Source organism: Dipodomys ordii, unplaced genomic scaffold, assembly GCF_000151885.1.
Source record: "Dipodomys ordii isolate 6190 unplaced genomic scaffold, Dord_2.0 Scaffold5, whole genome shotgun sequence".
Lineage (NCBI taxonomy): Eukaryota > Metazoa > Chordata > Mammalia > Rodentia > Heteromyidae > Dipodomys > Dipodomys ordii.
In genome coordinates this window covers 20,357,266-20,376,983 of record NW_012267221.1, presented here as the reverse complement: position 1 = coordinate 20,376,983, position 19,718 = coordinate 20,357,266, and the positions used below count along the sequence as shown (strand labels likewise).

Sequence of the window (19,718 nt, the reverse complement as noted above, 5' to 3'; positions counted from 1 at the left end):
ATTAATATGGCAGAGTGGGTATAAATATAAATTTAAAAAAATTTACTTATATATACTTTGTAAATCAAAATCTAAATAAGGGCTATTAAGAGTGAGATATTAAACTTTTAAATATGCCTAAAAGGAAAGAAAGAAATTCACAGTGAATATGAATACATTAAGATAGGCTGAGATCTAAAAACTGCAGTTCAATGTCAGTCCAGGAAGAAAAGTCTGGGAGACTCATATCCAATTAGCCACCAGAAAAGTGGAAGTGGTGTTGTGGCTCAAAGTGGTAGAGTGGTAGCCTTGAGCAAAAAAGATCAGGTACAGTGCTCAAGCTCTAGGTTCAAGCTCCACGACTGACAAAAAAAGACAAAAATATCTGAAACCATATCACATGCAAGTGAAATACATTCCATAACAAAAATTAAACCTGTTAAAATTGTTCAACTAAACTTAGTAACGTTTTGTTCCACAGTTCCCTAAGCTTTATTTGCCCTCTCAAACTTGTATTTATTTTGTATATATTTACTTTAGAAGGAAAAGATTATGTAAGCAGCCCCATCTCAAAAACAGCGTTAAAACAACTTCCTATTAAAAACAAAACAGTAAACACTATGTGGAACACTGCTGGTGAATGCCTGAAATCCTAGCTACTCAGGAGACTGAGGAAGATAGTTCAAAGCCAGCCTGGGTAGCAAAAGTCCATGAGACTTTTATCTCCAATAAACTACCAGAAAGTCACAAGTGGAGCTGTGGCAAGTGGTAGAGCACTAGTCTTGAGCACAAAAGCTTAGGGATACTGCCTAGGTCCAAAGTTCAAGCCCCAGGACTGGAAACAAACAAACCCTCTAAGTAGATTTTAAATGTTCTTACCACAAAAAAGTAAAATAACAGCATGTTAGTAAGTCAATTCATCCAATCTACAATGTATTTTAAAAACATCATATTGATCATACTGTCTATGACAAACATATACAATTTTGTAAACTTAAAAAAATTAAGAAAACAAATGCATAAAATGTATTTAAAAATACAAACACCTCATACTTACATAAGCTTTATTATGAATTTCATACCAAATATTTAGAGCATCTCTGCTTATTTCACATGAATAAGAATTCTCACAAATATGCTGGGTGCTGATGACTCAAACATGTAATCCTAGCTACTCAGGAGGCTAGGATCTGAGGATCATGGTTTGTAGTCAGCCCAGGCAGAAAAGTCCGTGAGACTTTTATCTCCAATGAACTATTCAGAAAATAGATGTGCTGTGGCTCAAGTGGTAGAGTGTTAACCTTGAGCACAAGTAGGCTCAGGGACAGCACCCAGGCCCTGAGTTCAAGCCCCAGGACTGGCCAAAAAAAAAGAAAAAGAATTTCCTTACCTTTAGATTTGGGAATTAACTCTCCACAACTGAGTATTCGAACTTCAGCAAATGGTTTGCTAGCTGCATCTGTTTTCTGGTTTTCTATCTCTCTCACAACTTCTTGACCAGAGATCACTTGCCCAAAAACAACATGATGCCTAGAGGCAAGTGAGAACCATTAAATAAAAGCTTCTTTTAACAATATTAAATTATTTTTAAAAATAAAAGTAGGTTGTAAAATATTAAAATACTTTACCCATCTAAATGAGGAGTTGGTTTCGTTGTTCTTTTGGAAGTCATCAGATAGGAGAATAAAAACAAAGTCAGAGAAAAACAAAGTTAGCATCTCTAAAAAGGAAAAGAAAATAACTGCATTGGAAACAAAGTTGGAAACTCAGAAATTATATGCTATCTTAACAGAATCATATGGTCTTAATCTTATTTCTATATGTTGACATTATTTTTCTATCCATTTGTATTTCTTGTTTTTTTTTTTTTTTTGGTCGTGGGGCCTGAACTCTGGGCTGGGCACTGTCCCTCAGCTCTTCAGCTCAAGGCTAGCGCTCTACCACTTGAGCCACACCACCACTTCTGGCTTTTTCTGCTTATGTGGTGCTGAGGAATCGAACCCGGGGACTCATGCATGCAAGGCAAACACACTACCACTGAGCCACCTTCCCAGCCCCCCATTTGTATTTCTTACATGTGAATTCTTTTTTTTTTTTTTTGGGTCCAGTCATGGGGCCTGAACTCTGTCCCTCAGCTCTTCAACTCAAGACTAGAGCTCTACCACTTGAGCCACAGCGCCACTTCCTGCTTTTTTCTTTTTGCTTATGTGGTGCTGAGGACCAGGGCCTCATGCATGCAAGGCAAGAGCTCTACCACTGAACCACCTTCCCAGCTCACATGTGAATTCTTATATTCATGGCTATTCAATGTTCTACAATATTGACACATCAAATTTATCCAATTATTTTACAATCTAATCAGTTTTTCTGGTCTTAACATACTAGACAGTTAAAGCTGGCAGGGGCTAACAGGTGGGACAGGTGGGAATAGCCATATTCCTGATGGTCCTCAGACATACTTTATTGAACCTGAACAGAAACGGTCCACGTTTTTGTTGGGTTTTTTTTGGGTCCGGTCATGGGGCCTGAACTCTGGGCCTGGATGCTGTTCCTCAGCTCTTCAGCTCAAGGCTAGTGCTCTACCACTTGAGCCACAGCACCACTTCCGGCTTTTTTCTTTTTGCTTATGTGGTGCAGAGGAATTGAACCCAGGGCCTCAGGCAGGCAAGGCAAGCACTCTACCACTGAGCCACCTTCCCAGCCCTGATGTTCAATTCTTTGATTAAATATATTTAGTAGAATTGTTGGGCTGTATATTAATCCTCTATTTTGTTTTTCTGAGGAACCTTTGACTATACTGTATAGTAGTTACACCATGTTATATTTCCACAAGCAAGATAGAGGAGTTCTGATTTTCCCATATCCTTGCCAACACTATTACTATCTACTGCATATATCTGTGAAAGACTGAAAACACCACATAAAAATTTGGGGATTATAGGGCTGCAAAGGAGGCTCACTGGTAGAGTGCTTGCCTTGCATGCATGAGGCCCTGGGTTCGATTCCTCAGCACCACATAAGCAAAAAAAAAAAAAAGCCGAAAGTGGTGTTGTGGCTCAAGTGGTAGAGTACTAGCCTTGAGCTGAAGAGCTGAGGGACAGCGCTCAGGCCCAGAGTTCACGCCCCACGACCGGACCAAACAAAAAAAGAATTGAACATCAGAGATTCAGGCACTTACATTCACCGCAGTACCACTGAAGTATCAGTATTAACAGATGGATAAACAAATATGATAAACAGTGTACTATCATTTAGCCATAAAAAGGAATGTTGTTCTGATAAAGGCAACAGTAGGAAAGAACTGAGAAACATGCTAAGTGAAACAAGCTAGACACAAAAGACAAATATGGAATTACATTGGTAATACCAGAGATGCTGGAGGTAGAGGCAGGCAGATCACAAGTTTGAGGCAAGCCTGGGCAAAAAGGATTGACACTATCTCAAAAACAAAATAAAAGTGTTGGGGTATATTTCAAGTAGTAAGCACTTGTTTAGCATAGGTGAGACCTTAGGTTCAACCCCCAGTACAGCAGAAAAAAAAAGTGTGTGAGGGGGAGAAAATATCCCAATACTTGGGAGGCTGAGGCAAGGAGGACTGTGAGTTTATGGGCAGATTAGGATATAGGAAGGCCTTGTCTTTAAAAAAAAAGAAAAGAAAAAAAAAGACGAACAGGTAAAAAGTAGGAAAGTTACCTGGAAAATGGAAAAAAGGATTAAAGAAAAAGCAACAGTTGGAAGATTTTGAGAGCATATTAAACTTAACATAGGAGTCTTTTTTGCTTAGCAAAGAAAGAATTATGTTAAAAGAGAAAAATTAATGATAACACTGCCAAAAATGTAAAAATAGCACACATAGCTAGGCACCAATGATCACAACCAATAAACTTAGTTACTCAGAATGCTGAGATCTAAGGATCATGGTCTGAAGTCAACCTTACGTAGGAACATTTGTCAAACTCTGACTTCCAATTAAGTACCAGAGGTGGAGGGTAACTCAAGTGTAGAGCACTACTAGCCTTTGGCTAAAAAGTGAAGGAACAGCTCCCAGACCCTGATTTCAAGCCCTAGTACCAACACTAAAAACCCAACAACAAAAAAAAAAGCAAACACATACTATTAATGTTCAAATATCAATGTAGTAATATACATATATCATATATAAATGCATCAATGTCAAAAATTATTCCAGTAACATATATTTAAAAAAAAAATTTTGTAGGTTGTGGGACTTGAACAACTCAGGGCCTGGGCACTGTCCCTGAGCCTCTTTGTGCTCAAGGCTAGCGCTCTACGACTTGAGCCACAGTGCCACTTCTGATTTTTCAGTGGTTTATTGGAGATAAACGGGGACTTTCCTGCTTGGGCTGGCTTTTAACTGCTATCCACAGATCTCAGCCTCCTGAGTAGCTAAGATTACAGGTGTGTGCTACAGGGGCCGGGCTAAAAAAATTGTTTTTAAAACATCTAACAGGACAGGCTGGGAAGGTGGCTCAGTGATAGAGTGCTTGCCTTGCATGCATGAGGCCCTGGGTTCAATTCCTCAACACCACATAAGCAGAAAAAGCCGGAAGTGGCGCTGTGGCTCAAGTGTAGAGCGCTAGCATTGAGCTAAAGAGCCGAGGGACAGTCCAAACCCAGAATTCAGGCCCCATGACCGACCAAAAAAAAAAAAAAAAAAAATCTAACAGGGCAACAGTAAGGCTCAAATAACAGTGTTTGCCAAACAAATACAAGACCCTTAGTGCAAACCACAGTACTGCTTTAAAACAAAAAACAAAAATCCAAAAACAAGCTGGTGCTTGTGGCTCATGTTTAACATGGTCTAACTGCTGTACAGTACAGTATGTTCTACTCAGGAGGCTGAGATCGGAGGATCGTAGTCTTTTAACCACCAGAAAAATGGAAGTGGAGCTGTGGCACAAAGTGGGAACATGCTAGTCTTGAGCAGTAAAGTTCAGGGGCAGTGCCCAGGCCAGGTTCAAGCCCCATGACAGATCAAAAAACAAAAATGGAAAAAAAAGCAAGCATCATGCAAAGGGCCCCAAATTAACACCAATAACTCACAATCAATGGATTCATGCAGTGATAATGCTGTTCTAGTGATATATAAAGAGATTCATGAGCTGGGTGCCAGTGGCTCATGCCTCTAATCCTAGCTACTCAGGAGGCTAAGATCTGAGGATCGTGGTTCAAAGCCAGCCCAGGCAAGGAAGTCTGTGAAATTATCTCCAAAAAACTACTGGAAAACTGGAAGTGGCACTGTAGCTCAAGTGGCAGAGTGGTAGCCTTGAGCTGAAGAGTTCAGGGACAGCGCTCAGGCCCAGAGTTCAAGCCCCATGACTGACAAAAAATAAAAGAGATTCATGATATATCTAGAAGTTAATCACTGAGGACATGCTGTACTCCAGCAGTATTTTTATTGCTTGTAAAGAAGTTCTGGGGAGTTGGGAGGCAGTGGCTCACAAACTATAATCCCAGCTATTCTGGAGGTTATGATCTGAAGATCACAAATTGAAGTCAGCCCAAATAGAAAACATATGAGATTCTATCTCCGATTAATCAGCCAGGGGGAGGTGTGGCTCAAGTGGGTAGAGTCCTAACTATAAGCAAAATAGCCAAGATTCAGAGTTTGTCTTGGTACTGGCACACATGTGCATGTGTGTGTGCACACACACGTATGCACGGACACACTCACACACATACACACACGCAAGCAGCAGCTCTGGGATCACTTTATTTCTGCTTGCCAATTTTTAAATTTTAGTCATTTTATTTTTTGAAAGACTAGGCCTGAACTCAGGGACACTACAGAACCATGACCTATGCCTCTAGCCCAGTTTTCACTGATTATTTGTATGATAGGGTCCTGCTTGCCACTTGGGCAAATTGAACCTTCATGTGCCCACTTTAGATTTCTAGTTGTTGCTAGATATACAGGCATATGCCACCACACCTAGCTTCTGAAAAAAGTCTGGAATATTGCAGACTTTTTTGCTCTGGTTGGCCCAGGCTCCATTACAGCTTATTATAACTGGAACATTCAACTAGCTATGGATTAAGAAGGAATCTGTTGAACTTTTCTGCCACAGCCAGCTTCAAATTTTGGCTTTCCCATTCTCAGAATTACAGTTTGAATCACTGGTACCTGGATGCTTTCTAATTTTCAACAACAAAGGAAATAAAAATTTCATTTAAAATATGCACTAAATAAAAGTGACAGGAAAGAAAGGCTCTATTGCAGGGTGCCAGCATAAGCTGGATAAGAAATAATAAAGTGAAGCCGGGTGTTGGTGGCTCACGCCTATAATCCTAGCTACTGAGGAGGCTGAGATCTGAGGATCACAGTTCAAAGCCAGCCCAGGCAAGAAAGTCCGTGGGACTCTTATCTCCAATATACCACCAGATAATTGGAAGTGGCGTTGTGGCTCAAGTGGTAGAGCGCTAGCCTTGAGCTGAAGAGCTGAGAGACAGAGACCAGGCCCAGAGTTCAAGCCCCACGACTAGCCAAAAAAAAAAAAAGTAAAGTGAGAAAAATCATAAAGAGGTTGAAGAAGGGACATAGTGGGTAAGGGAGAATAATAGAGGAGGTTAATCTAATCAGAATACGTGTTGGGCACCAGTGGTTCATGACTGTAATCCTAGTTACTCACCAGGCTAAGATCTGAGGACTGAGGCTCAAAGCAAGCCCAATCAGGAAAGTCTGTGAAAATCTTATCTATAATTAACTACCCCCCAAAATCTTGAAAATGGAGCCATAAGGCTCAAATGGTAGAGTGCTAACCTTGAGCACAAAAACACAGGGATAGCACCTAGGCCAAGTTTAAGCCCCAGGACTAGCCCCCCAAAAAACCAAAAAACACCACAATGAAAATCCCATATATTACTAATATAAGCTAATAAGCCCTAAAAAAAAAAAGACAAAGCCGGTGCCGATGGCTCATGCCTGTAATCCTAGCTACTCAGGTGGCTGAGATCTGAGGATCACAGTTCAAAGCCAGCCCAGGCAGGAAAGTTTGTAAGACTCTTATCTCCAATTAACCACCAGAAAACTGAAGTGGTGCTGTGGCTCAAGTGGTAGAATGTTAGCCTTAAGCTGAAGAGCTGAGGGACAGTGCTCAGGCCGAGTTCAAGCCCCATGACCACCACCAACAACAAAAAAGACAAAACAGGAACCCTGTACGACAACTGATATAAGCAAAAAGGAATATTACAAAGCTCTAAAAGTAAAAATCATTTATGCTGATATGGAGTAATTTTAAGTATATACTGTTAAGGGAAAAGAGCAAAACAGCAGTATATGTAGTATAAAATCTACTATATAAGAAAAAAAATAAGGAAGAAAACACGTACTTGCCTATGTTTTCAAAAAGGATAAGGATATAAACCAGAAACTAGTGAAGCTGGCTCCTAACTTGTATAAGTAGGAATGAGCTGAAAAGCATCAGGGAGTCGGAACAAGGGAGTGGGACTGAGCAGGAACGACATTTCAGGGCATTCTTGTTTCAGGGCAAGGAAGGTGCTAAGCTCTAATCGCCAGCACCAGAAAGTTTTAACTTTTGAATTCATGATAGTATTTTACAGACGTAAGCTGGAGATACAGCTCTGTTGTAAAAGCACATCCCTATCATGTGCAAAACCCCCAACATCAAAGGAAAAAAAATCAACATACAAAACAAGGAACACTTTTTTAACAAGACACAAACAAAGCAGGTGCAGTGGCTGAAGCCTGTAATCATAGCTACTTAGGAGATGGAGATGAGAGATTGACAACGCTGGTAAAAAAGAACTTTGAGATTTGCAAGAAACCTTTTCAACCAATATCTGGGTATGGCAGGATATACTCATTACCCCAGATACAGGGAAGTATAAGTAGGAAGGGCACAGCCTAGAGCTGCCTGGACATAAAATGAAGGCTAACCTTCGAAAAAATTAAAAAGAGGCTGGACATGTAGGTCACCTGGTAAAGCACCAGCCTAGTGACACAAAGCCCTAAGTTAAATTCCCAGTACCACCAAAAAAAGGGAAAAACACATTAAAAATCAGAAAAAAGCCAGGCATTGGTGGCTTACAGCTATAAACTAGCTACTCAGGAGACTGTGGTCTGAGGATCATGGAAGCCAACCTAATTATACCCCTCAAAAGCCAGAGTGGAGCTGTGACTCAAATGACAGAAGCTAGCCTTGAGCACAAAAAGTTCAGGGATAGTAACTAGATCCTGAGTTAAAACCCCAGGGCTAACACGGGGGGGGGGGGGGGGAATCACACAAAAACACTAATCTTAGCGCTTGCCTTGCATGCATGCTAGCCTTGAGCTGAAGAACTGAGAGACAGCACCCAGGCACAGAGTTCAGGCCCCACAACCGGATCCCCACCCCAAAAAAAAGAAATAAAATAGCTTGGGCGTGGCTCAAATGGGAGTGTGCCTGCCCAGTAAGCACAAGGTCAAAGTATTAAAACAAAAAAAAGCAATCTATTATACATTTAAATATAGTGTTTAAATGTCCTATCTAAAATTAAAATGAAATAAAAATGATAAATGTGAACTCTACTTGAATATAAGCATTAACACTTTACAGCTGACCCAGTAACCAAGGCTTCTAAACAACTAATAAAGAGTGTAACATAGATTCATTGTATAAAGGAATGATTCACATCTCAGAAAGATTCAGAAATTTACAAACTGCTGTATTTTGGGAATTTTTTATTGAAGATATTCAGACCATTAGCTAGACACTGGTGGCTCACACCTGTAATCCTAGCTACTCAGAAGGCTGAGATCCAAGAATCGAGGTTCAATACCAGCTTGGGGAAGACAAATCTAAGACTCTTTTTTTTTTTTTCTTTTCTGGTCGTGGGGCCTGAACACTGGGCCTGGGCACTATCCCTCAGCCCTTCAGCTCAAAGCTAGCATTCTATCACTTGAGTCACAGTGCCACTTCCAGCATTTTCTGCTTATGTGGTGCTGAGGAATCGAACCCAGGGCCTCGTGCATGCAAGGCAAGCACGCTACCACTGAGCCACCTTCCTAGCCCCAAATCTGAGACTCTTATCTCAAATTAACCACCAAAAAGCCAGAAGTGAGCTATGGATGAAGTAATAAAGCATCAGCTTTGAACAAAAAAGCTCACACCCATAACTGTAGTAATTTAAGAGGCTGAAATCTGAGAGCTATGATTTAAAGCCAGCCCCAGCAGGAAGTCCATGAAACTCTTAGCTTCAATTAACCACCAAAAGCTGAAGTGGAACAGTGACAAGTGGAAGAGCGCTAGCTTCGAGCAAATAAGTTCAGGGACAGGACCCAAGCCCTGAACACACACAGACACAGACACACACACACACATACAGACACATACACACAGACACACACACACAGACACACACACACAGACACACACAGACAGACACACACACACACACACCATGGCTGGTAGTTAATTATAGAAAGTTAAATTAAAAATAAGGTGTGTATGTGACTATTTTTATTGTAATCTAATAAAATATATACATATGTGTATGTGTCTATTTTTTGTGGGTCGTGGGGCTTGAACGCTGGGCCTGGGCACTGTCCCTGAGCTCTTCAGCTCAATGCTAGCATTCTATCACTTGAGCCACAGTACCATTTCTGGCTTTTTCTTTTTCTTTTTTTGGGGGGTCCGGTCGTGGGGCCTGAACTCTGGGCCTGGGCACTGTCCCTCAGCTCTTCAGCTCAAGGCTAGCGCTCTACCACTTGAGCCACAGCGCCACTTCCGGCTTTTTTATTTTTGCTTATGTGGTGCTGAGGAATCAAACCCAGGACTCATGCATGCAAAGCAAGCACTCTACCACTGATCCACCTTCCCAGCCCTCTAATAATAATTTTTAAGCTAAAACTGTCATAATTTGGCCAAGACAAATGCCTTTAATTTGTTCTTAGATCCTGACAAATCTCTGTAAAACTTCAATAATTCAATTCTTTGCTCCTCTTCATTAAACAATCTCCTTTGTGGAAAAGAATAGGGTATTTAAAACCCTCAGATCACAAATACTTACATGAAGAACTGTGAACCATTTGTATCCTTCCCTCTGTTAGCCATTGACAAGAGAAATTCTTTGTTGTGTTTAACAGCAAAACTCTCATCTATATAGAGAAGCAAAGTTTTCAGTTACATTATTTGAAAGACAAAAAAAAGATCATGGGTTTTATTTAGGTAACACAGGCCTTGAAATCCTAACTTCTTTCTCTCAGTTTTCCAAGTGTTAGGATTATAGATATGTAGCATTATTCTTTAGTGTCAGGCACAACTTAAATAACAAGGTTAGGTCAGAAGGAAGAGAATCAAATTAGTCAACTTCTTCAACCATATTTATTTATTTACTTATATTTGTGCTGGTACTGTTTTTTTTGTTTTTGGGTCCGGTTGTTGGGGCCTGAACTCTGGGCCTGGGCACTGTCCCTCAGCTTTTCAGCTCAAGGCTAGCACTCTACCACTTGAGCCACAACACCACTTCCGGCTTTTTTCTTTTTGCTTATATGGTGCTGAGGATTCGAACCCAGGGCCTCATGCATGCAAGGCAAGCATTCTACCACTGAGCCACCTTCCCAGCCCCTGGTACTGGGGTTTGAACTCAAGCCTCATGCTCTTGCTTAGCTTTTTCTGCTCAAAGCTCTACCTCTTGGGGTTTTTTGTTTTTGTTTTTTGTCAGTTGTGAGGCTTGAACTCTGGGCCTGCTATCCCTGAGCTCTTCAGCTCGAGTGCTCTACCACTTGAGTCACAGCGCCACTTCCAGTTTTCTGGTGGTTTATTGGAGGTAAGAATCTCATGGATTTTCCTACCTGGGCTGGCTTTGAACTGGGATCCTCAGATCTCAACCTCCTGAGTAGCTAGGATTACAGGCATAAGCCAACAGTGCCCAATGGTGCTCTACCTCTTGGACCATACCTCCACTTCTAATTTTGCTAATTAATTGGAGATAAGTTCCTAGGATTTCCAGCTTGGAACCAGAATTCTCAGATCTCAGCCTCCTGAATAGCTAGGATTACAAGTATGAACTGATCCACTTGGTCCTGGCTTCTACCTTCATTTTAGATTTAAAAATTTTACCTTATTCTTTTGAGTGCTGAAGTTTGAACCTATTGCTTTACATATACTATACCAACGAGCTATATTCACATTCCAAAACATTTAACAATTTCTATTTCTTCCTTCACAACAATGTATACAATGTATAAGGTACTGGGGTTCAATTCCCAGTACTGTATAAAAACAAGAGGAAATGGAAACAAAGAGGAGGTTTTTCTTTATTGTTTTTGTTTTCTTTTTGGTCGTTTATTTATCTGTCTTTGGGAGGGCAAAGGGGGGATCACAGAGGTGGAGGGACAAAGAGTAAACAAATGCAGCAGTGTTACTCAAAATTAGACAATATGTTTAGAATGAACTGTACAATTTGAAGGTAGGTATGGGAGGAAAAACTAGGAGAACACAAAGGAAGGGGTAACATTGTTCAAAAAGAAATATACTCTTTACCTGACTTATGTAACTGTTACCCTGCTGTAATCACCTTTCTAGTAACAATTAAACAACAACAATGAATAAAACCAAAAGGGCAAAACAGGGGCCTGGTGCCTCACATCTGTAATCCTAGCTATGGAGGATTGAGGTTTATAGGCTGGGCAGGAAAATCCACCAGACTTTTATCTCCGTTCCAGAAAACTGGAAGTGGAGCTGTGACTACAAAGTGTGCTAGCCTTGAGCAAAAAACGTTAAGCAAGGATGTGAGGTCTTGCCAGGCACTGGTGGCTCAGGCCTACAATCCTAGCTACTCAGAAAACTGAGATCTGAGGATCCTGTTTCAATGCCAGCTTGGGCAGAAAAGTCAGTAAGACTCCTACATCCAAATTAGTGAACAATAAGCTGGGAGTAGAGGTATGGCTCAAGTGGAAGAGCACCATGAACCACTTGGACTAAAAAAGCCAAGTGACAGAACAAGGACCTGAATTCAAGTCCCAATACTGTATGCACGCACTGGTGTACGTAAGCAAAGCCACACCCTTCAAAATGTGTTGTTTTGGGGCTGGGAAGGTGGCTCAGTGGCAGAGTGCTTGCCTTGCATGCCTGAGGCCCTGGGTTCGATTCCTCAGCTCCACATAAGCAAAAAGAAAAAAGCCAGAAGTGGCGCTGTGGCTCAAGTGGTAGAGTGCTAGCTTACAGCACCCAGGCCCAGAGTTCAGGCCCCACGACTGGACCCCCCCCCAAAAAAAGTGTTATTTTTTACTAAGAAATACTGTTAAATTTCTTTCCTTCTCTCTTCTCTTTTCTTTCTCTTTCCCTCTCTCTCTCTCTCCCTTTCTCTCTCTGCTGGTCCTGGGGCTTGAACTCAGAGGGCCTGGGCACTGTCCCTGAGCTTCTTTTGCTAAAGGCTAGCACTCTACCACTTGAGCCATGGGTCATTTCTGGCTTTTTCTGTTTATGTGGTGCTGAGGAATCAAACCCAGGGCTTCATGCACGCTAGGACACTCTATCACTAAGCTACATTCCCAGCCCTAAATTTCTTTAATAAAGAATAAGATTGAGCACTTCTGAGAGTTTAGAACAGAGCAGGAACTTTTCAAATACTAATCAATACAATGTGATAATTTCCTAAAACCCAATTTTTTATTGTAAGTTTTATTGTGAAAATACGGTAGAGGGGTTACAATTACATGAGCAAGTTAATGAGTTCATTTCTTATCAAGCATTGTTGCCTCCTCCTTTGTTTATCCCTTAACATCCCTGCCCTCCCATCTGCACCATACTCTCCCACCCCCAGTCAAAGTTGTAAAGTTCAGTTTTCGACATAGCATCTTGTACATTTCATTGTTTCAATGGGTCCACCTGTACTCCTATGTAAACAATTTGTTGTTGTTGTTTTTTGTTGGTCATGGGGCCTAAATTCAGGGCCTGGGCGCTGTCCCTCAGCTTTTCAGCTCAAGGCTTGCATTCTACCACTTGGGCCATAGCACCACTTCCGGCTTTTTTTCTGCAGCTGAGGGCCTCAGGAATGTAAGGCAAGCACTCTACCGCAGAGACACTTTTCCAGCTATGTAAACAATTTGGTTTTTCCCTTCCCCTCCCCAAATTATACCAACATCAAATAGAGTGAAAACAGGGTATGTTATACTGTGGGGGAGGGACATACAAACCAACAGAAAAATCATCTTATAAATATGTTAGAAACAATAGCAAGAAAGAAAAACCACTTGAGTCCTTATCTTGGGGTTCATTTCACCTAACATCAACTTATCTGATCTTTTCTGCTTGTCTCGGACATATACTAGTTATTGCAAATAAAGGGAAACCATGGGACCTATGTTTCTTTGGGCCTGGCTTACTTCACTAAATATATTTTTTTCCAAGTCTTTCCATTTCCTAACAAATGGGGCAATGTCATTCTTTCTGATGGAGGCATAGAATTCCATCATATATATATATACACACACACATATACATATATATATATATATAAATATCACATTTTCTTGATCTATTCATCTACTAAGGGACATCTGGGTTGGTTCCATATCTTAGCTATGGTAAATAATGCTGCAATCAACATAGTTGTGCTAGTAGCTTTAGTATGGTCTTGTTTGTGATCACTCAGGTAAATGCCCAAAAGTGGGATTGCTGGGTCATAGGGGAGCCCAATGTGAAGTCTATGTGGGGGGAGGAGGGGCGCCTTGAACTCTAGGTTTGAGCGCTGTCCCTGTGCTCTCCAGCTCAAGGAGAGCGCACTATCGCTTAAGCCACAGTGCCACTTCCCATTTTCTAGAGGTTTATTGGAGATAAGAGTCTCATGGACTTCGCTGCCCTGGCTGGCTTTGAACCACGATCCTCAGATCTCAGTCTCCTGAGTAGCTAGGATTATAGGCATGTGCCACTGGTGCCCGGCTTCTATGTGGAATCTTTTGAGGGACCTCCATACTGCTTACCAAAGTGGCTGAACAAGTTTATACTCCCACCAACAATGCAGTAGGGTTCCCTTCTGTCCACATCCCCTCCAACATCTGTTGTTATTAGAGTTCTTGATTATAGCCATTCTAAATGGGGCAAGGTAAACCCAATTTTATATTAATAAAAAAAAAAAATCTAACACAAGCCAGGTGCCAGTGGCTCACTCCTGTAATCCTTGCTACTCAGGAGGCTGAGATCCGAGGATCGCAGTTCAAAACCAGCCTTGGCGGGAAAGTTTGTGAGACTCTTATCTCCAGAAAATTGGAAGTGGCGCTGTGGCTCAAGTGGTAGGGTGCTAGCCTTGAGCTGGAGAGCTGAGGGACAGCACCCAGGCCCAGAGTCCAAACCCCACAACTGAACTGACCAAAAAAAAAAAAAAGGTAACACAGCCAAGTGTCAGTGGGTCATGCCTGTAATCCTAGCTACTCAGGAGGTTGAGACCAGAGGATTGGGGTTTGAAGCCAGCCCAGGAGGAAAGTCTGTGAGATTCTTATCTCCAATTAACCACCAGAAAACTGGAAGTGGTGCTATGGACCAAAGGAGTAGAGTGCTAACCTTAAGCAAAAAAGCTCAAGGACAGTGCCCAGGCACAAGGTTCAAGCCCCACTAACACCACCAACAACAAAAAAGTAACATAGGCTGGGCCCAATAGCTCACACCTGCGTAATTCTTGCTACTCTAGTGACTGAGATCTGAGAGTCAAGGGTTCTATGCTAGCCCAGACAAGAAAGTCTAGACTCTTAGCCAGGCGCTGGTGGCTCACGCCTGTAATCCTAGCTACTCAGGAGGCTGAGATCTGAGGATCGCAGTTCAAAGCCAGCCTGGGCAGGAGAGAGCGTGAGACTCCTATCTCCAATAAACCACCAGAAAACCGGAAGTGGCGCTGTAGCTCAAGTGGTAGAGCGCTTGCCTTGAGCTGAAGAGCTGAGGGACAGCGCCCAGGCCCAGAGTTCAAGCCCCACGACCGACAAAAAAAAAAAAAAAAGAAAGAAAGTCTAGACTCTTATCTCCAATTAATCACCAAAAAGCTACGAAGTAGAGCTGTGGCTCAAGTGGTAGAGTGCTAGCCTTCAACAAAATCTCAGGGATAACACAATGACCAGAGTTCAAGCCCCAGGACAGGCATTCACACAAAGTTTAATAAAAAACTTAAGAAAATTAACATTCAGAAGGCAGTGGATATTAGAATACAATTTAATCCATAGTATTGCTAATTTAATAAAGATATAAATAAAATCAACAGCATAATATAAACATTTTTACCTTCAAAAAATCCTCCATAAATAGATTCTCCTCCTCGTCCATTTCCTAAGAATGAAAAACATACACTCTTAGAACTCAGGTGCTTGAATGATTGCAAATCAATAATAAATGCTCATAGCAAAATATAAGATATTAACAGTATCAATAATGACAAAATCTCAAATTACTTTCTTTCCTCTGTGATACTGTAAGACTGTAACAAGCCTATTAGGATCTGTGGGAAAAAGGGCTTCAGATGTCTATGCAAGTCTTTTTAAACAGTTATTAGTGACATTTTTCACAATTTCTTTAAAAATGCAGTTTCAGTATTTTTTTTTTTTTTTGCTGGTTGTGGGGCCTGAACTCTGGGCCTGGGCACTGTCCCTAAGCTCTTCAGCTCAAGGCTAGCGCCTCTACCACTTGAGCCACAGCACCACTTACAGCCTTTTCCGCTTATGTGGTGCTGAGGAATCGAACCCAGGACCTCATGCATGCAAGGCAAGCACTCTACTACTGAGCTACCTTCCCAGCCCCAGTATTTTTTATAATAGGAAATTATAGGTAAAGACTAGACTGTGTAATTTAGTAGTAGTAGTATCCTTGCCTAATAAACACAAAGTCCTGGGTTCACTCATTCATACCAGATCCAGGTGACGGGTATGAAATTATTTTCTATGTGCTTTCTACTTTTATACATTTCTGAATTTTCCTAAGTATTTGACAAAAGACTAAATAGAATGGGGGAAAAAACCAGACTAAGATTTCTAAGAACTTTTCCAAATTTAAGATGTTTGTGTTAAGTACTGGTGGCATGCTGCAATCCTAGCTATTAAATCTGAGGATGCAAAGCCAGCCTGGGCACAAAGTCTGGGAGACTCCTATCTCCAATTACCACTAGAAAAACCTAAGTGGTGCTATTGCTCAATGTGGTAGAGCACTAGCCTTGAGCAAAAAAACTCAAGGACAGTGACCAAACCCTGAGGTCAAGCCCCCACCAAAAACAAAACAAAACAAAACGTTTGCTATTTAACAAAGAACATAAACCTATGGTTTGCTTTTATAGAAATAAAGTCTTACCTTCACTGAAGTCACCACCCTGAACCATGAAATCCTTGACAACTCTGTGAAAGAGGCAACTCTTATAATGTAATGGCTTCTGAGTTGATTTCCCTGTCCCCTTTTCACCTGTAGAAAGAAGCATGAGTTGGCTATTTAGAAGATAAAAATTCAAAAGTAATATTAATTACAAAAGGTTTGTTTTGTAAAATGTATTGTTTCTTGAATTTGACTTCTTTAAAAAAGTATTTTTTTACTCCCTTAAGATTAAATCCATATTTCATTGAAGAGTATAAAAATCAATCTCAAATAAAATCTCCAATATACATATACTTTTTTTGTGTTGTTTTCTGGAAAAAGGTCTTGCTATGTAGCCCAAGCTAACCTTAAACTCTTAATCTATCTGGCTCATACCAAGTGTTAAGATCTATAGATAAATACCACCACAGAATTATTATGGCAATTGAAAATGTGAACAAACCTGTACAAAGGCAACGGAAGTTCTCACATGTTTTGGGGCACACATCAGAAAATAATTCAAATACAACTCTTCCAGCTGAAAAAGAAGACAACTGTTTTACTTTCTGTAAGCTTTAAGTACTAATTTATAAATATTAATCTGGAACATTAATAGTCTTACCAGGTTGATTGTTAATGGCAATGTCAAAAAAACATCGAGGACGCTGAACCTTTATTCCCATGGTTCCAGTATTCAATCTGTGAGTAAAACAGTTTTAGGCAAGCAGTCTCAAAGAGCAATCTCAGACAGCAGCTACTTTGATATTTATTTCTATGATGTAAGTCACATAGAGTGCTAAAGCTTTTTGAGAGATAAATTTGCCTTTTTTCTTTTTGAGGAAAATGGAAGACATGAAAGATAAGGCTGGGGCTGGGTAGGTGGCTCAGTGGTAGAGCGCTTGCCTTGCATGCACCACATAAGCAAAAAGAAAAAAGCCAGAAGTGGCGCTGTGGCTCAAGTGGAAGAACGCTAGCCTTGAGCTGAAGAATAGCGCCCAGGCCCCATGACTGGACACCCCCCCCAAAAAAAAAGAAAGATAAGGCTTAATCATTATAATAGAATAAATTCCTATTGTAGCTGGGAATGTGGCTTACGGGTAGAGTGCTTGTTTAACATGTATAAAGCCCTAGGTTTGATATCTAAATACCACATAAACAGAAAAAGCCAGAGGTGGCACTGTGGCTCAAGTGGTAAGAGTGCTAGCCTTGAGCAAAACAAGCTCAGGGACAGTGCCCAGGCCCTGAGTTCAAGCCCCACAACCGGCAAAAATAAATAAATAAAATAAAATAAATTTCTATTTTATCAACTGAATGTAGAGTACCAGTGAAAGCAGAAAGCCATATTGAGTCTGTATGACTAGCTAACTGAACAGGAACATTACCTTTAAATTGAAGAAAAAAACAAAACAAAGCAAAACACCACCAAGGACAACTGATCCAATCTTCTTGTTCCTAGAAAACAAAACCAAAGAGATTTGATTAAAGTATAAAACTTAAACAGAAAAACATAAAATTTCTAAACAACACTAAAAACTACTCATTTATACAGACTGAAATATTTCTTTTTTTTTTTTTTGGGTCCGGTTGTGGGGCCTGGGCGCTGTCCCTCAGCTCTTCAGCTCAAGGCTAGCGCTTTAGTGCCATTTCTGGCTTTTTTTCTTTTTGTTTATGTGGTGCTGAGGAATCGAACCCAGGGCCTCATGCATGCAAGGCAAGCACTCTACCGCTGAGCCATCTTCCCAGCCCCTGAAATATTTCATAATAGTAACATGGTAGAAGTCAAAGGAAAACATTAAGTTTTATACATGAGGCTACTTTGGGGGCTACTTTTTTTTTCTGGTTTGTCATAGGGTTTGAATTCAGGGCCTGGGCACTATCCCTGAACTTTCTTCACTCAAGGTTGGCACTCTAACACTTGAGCCACACTTCAACTTCTAGTTTTATGGTGGTTAACTCTCCAGTTTAAGAGTCTCATGGACCTTCTTGCCTGTGCTGGCTTCAAATTACAATCCTCAGATTTTTTTTTTTTGTCGGTCGTAGGGCTTGAACTCTGGACGCTGTCCCTGTGCTCTTCAGCTCAAGGTGAGCACTCTATGCTTAAGCTACAGCACCACTTCCGGTTTTCTAGCGGTTTATTGGAGATAAGAGTCTCAAGAACTTTCCTGCCCGGGCTGGCTTTGAACCTCGATCCTCAGATCTCAGCCTCCTGAGTAGCTAGGAGTACAAGCCTGAGCCACCAGCGCCCAGCTTAATTCTCAGATTTTAGCTGCCTAAGTAGCTAGGATTGCAAACATGAGCCACTAGTTCCTGGACTCATTTTTTTTTTTTTCATGCTTTGCCTGAGCCAGTTTTGGACCTAAATCCTCCCATCTCTACCACTTAGGTAATTTGAATTACATCCATGGGGTACCATGCCATACCTATTTTTGTAGCATCTCACTAATTTTTACCTAAGCTAACCTCAATTCCCTGTCTCTGATTTCCAAGTAGCTGATGTTTCAGGTATGATCCAATTTATCCAGCTAGGAGGCTACTTTCTGCTCATGAGCAACAGTCTTTGCTAATTTATCAAATCAATGACCAAGATAGTATGTAGCCATTTTATCTATACATTCAGATACCTATTATTTGAAATTTTCCTGGCAAGGCATTTATTTTAAGGACTCAAAGGGATGAATTCTAATAATTGGTGAAGGATGACAGGGTAAGTGAACAGCAAACAATAGAATGTATTTAAATAGCATCCAAACTGACAGATCAGACACACACACACACACACACACACACACACGAAGATACATATATACATATTTTTGTCGTTGGTTTGCTTAGGTTTTTTAACAGTCTCATCATGTGGTTCTGGCTGGCCTTGAACTCATGATTCTCCACTCTCAGCCTGGGATTATACTGGTGTGCACACACCAGTCCTGGGGATTAACTCAGGGCCTAGGCACTTAGGCCTTTCCCTGAGCTTTCATCATTCAAGGTTGGCATTGTATCACTTGAGCCACACTTGGACTTCTACCATTTTGGTGGTTAATTGGAGATAAGAGTCTTATGGACATTCCTGCTTGTGTTGGCTTCAAACTGCAACCCTTGGATCTCACCTCCTAAGTAGCTAGGACTACAGGTGTAAGCCACCACTACCTGGCTCTCATCTGCAATTTGTGTGTGTATGTGTGTGGGGGGGGAGGGGGACGCGTACGCATGTGCACGCGCTCCCACCAGTCCTCCAGCTTGAATTCTGGGCCTGGGTGTTGTCCTTGAGCTCCTTTTCCTCTGGTTACCACATGAGCCACAGCAACACTTCTGGCCTTTTCTGTGATTTAATTACAGATAAGTCTCACAGGGGGCTGGGAAGGTGGCTCAGTGGTAGAGTGCTTGCCTTGCATCTATGAGGCCCTGGGTTCGATTCCTCAGCACCACATAAGCAGAAAAAGCCAGAAGTGGTGCTGT

The 19,718-nt window shown here is 41.2% G+C and overlaps 1 protein-coding gene across 3 annotated transcripts in view; it reads right to left on the bottom strand.

Moving 5' to 3' along the window:
• Ppig (peptidylprolyl isomerase G (cyclophilin G)) overlaps nt 1–19,718 on the bottom strand; it is a 48,030-nt gene that overhangs the window by 19,832 nt on the left and 8,480 nt on the right. For all 3 annotated transcript variants that reach the window (XM_013029699.1, XM_013029682.1, XM_013029690.1), the window contains exons 2-9: nt 17,645–17,714; nt 16,885–16,961; nt 16,726–16,800; nt 16,266–16,373; nt 15,210–15,254; nt 10,009–10,096; nt 1,608–1,637; nt 1,370–1,509 (exon numbers count right to left, since the gene is read on the bottom strand). In XM_013029699.1, the coding sequence (XP_012885153.1) occupies nt 1,370–1,509; nt 1,608–1,637; nt 10,009–10,096; nt 15,210–15,254; nt 16,266–16,373; nt 16,726–16,800; nt 16,885–16,945 (547 nt within the window). In that variant the 5' untranslated portion in view covers nt 16,946–16,961; nt 17,645–17,714. The remainder of the gene's footprint in view (nt 1–1,369; nt 1,510–1,607; nt 1,638–10,008; nt 10,097–15,209; nt 15,255–16,265; nt 16,374–16,725; nt 16,801–16,884; nt 16,962–17,644; nt 17,715–19,718) is intronic.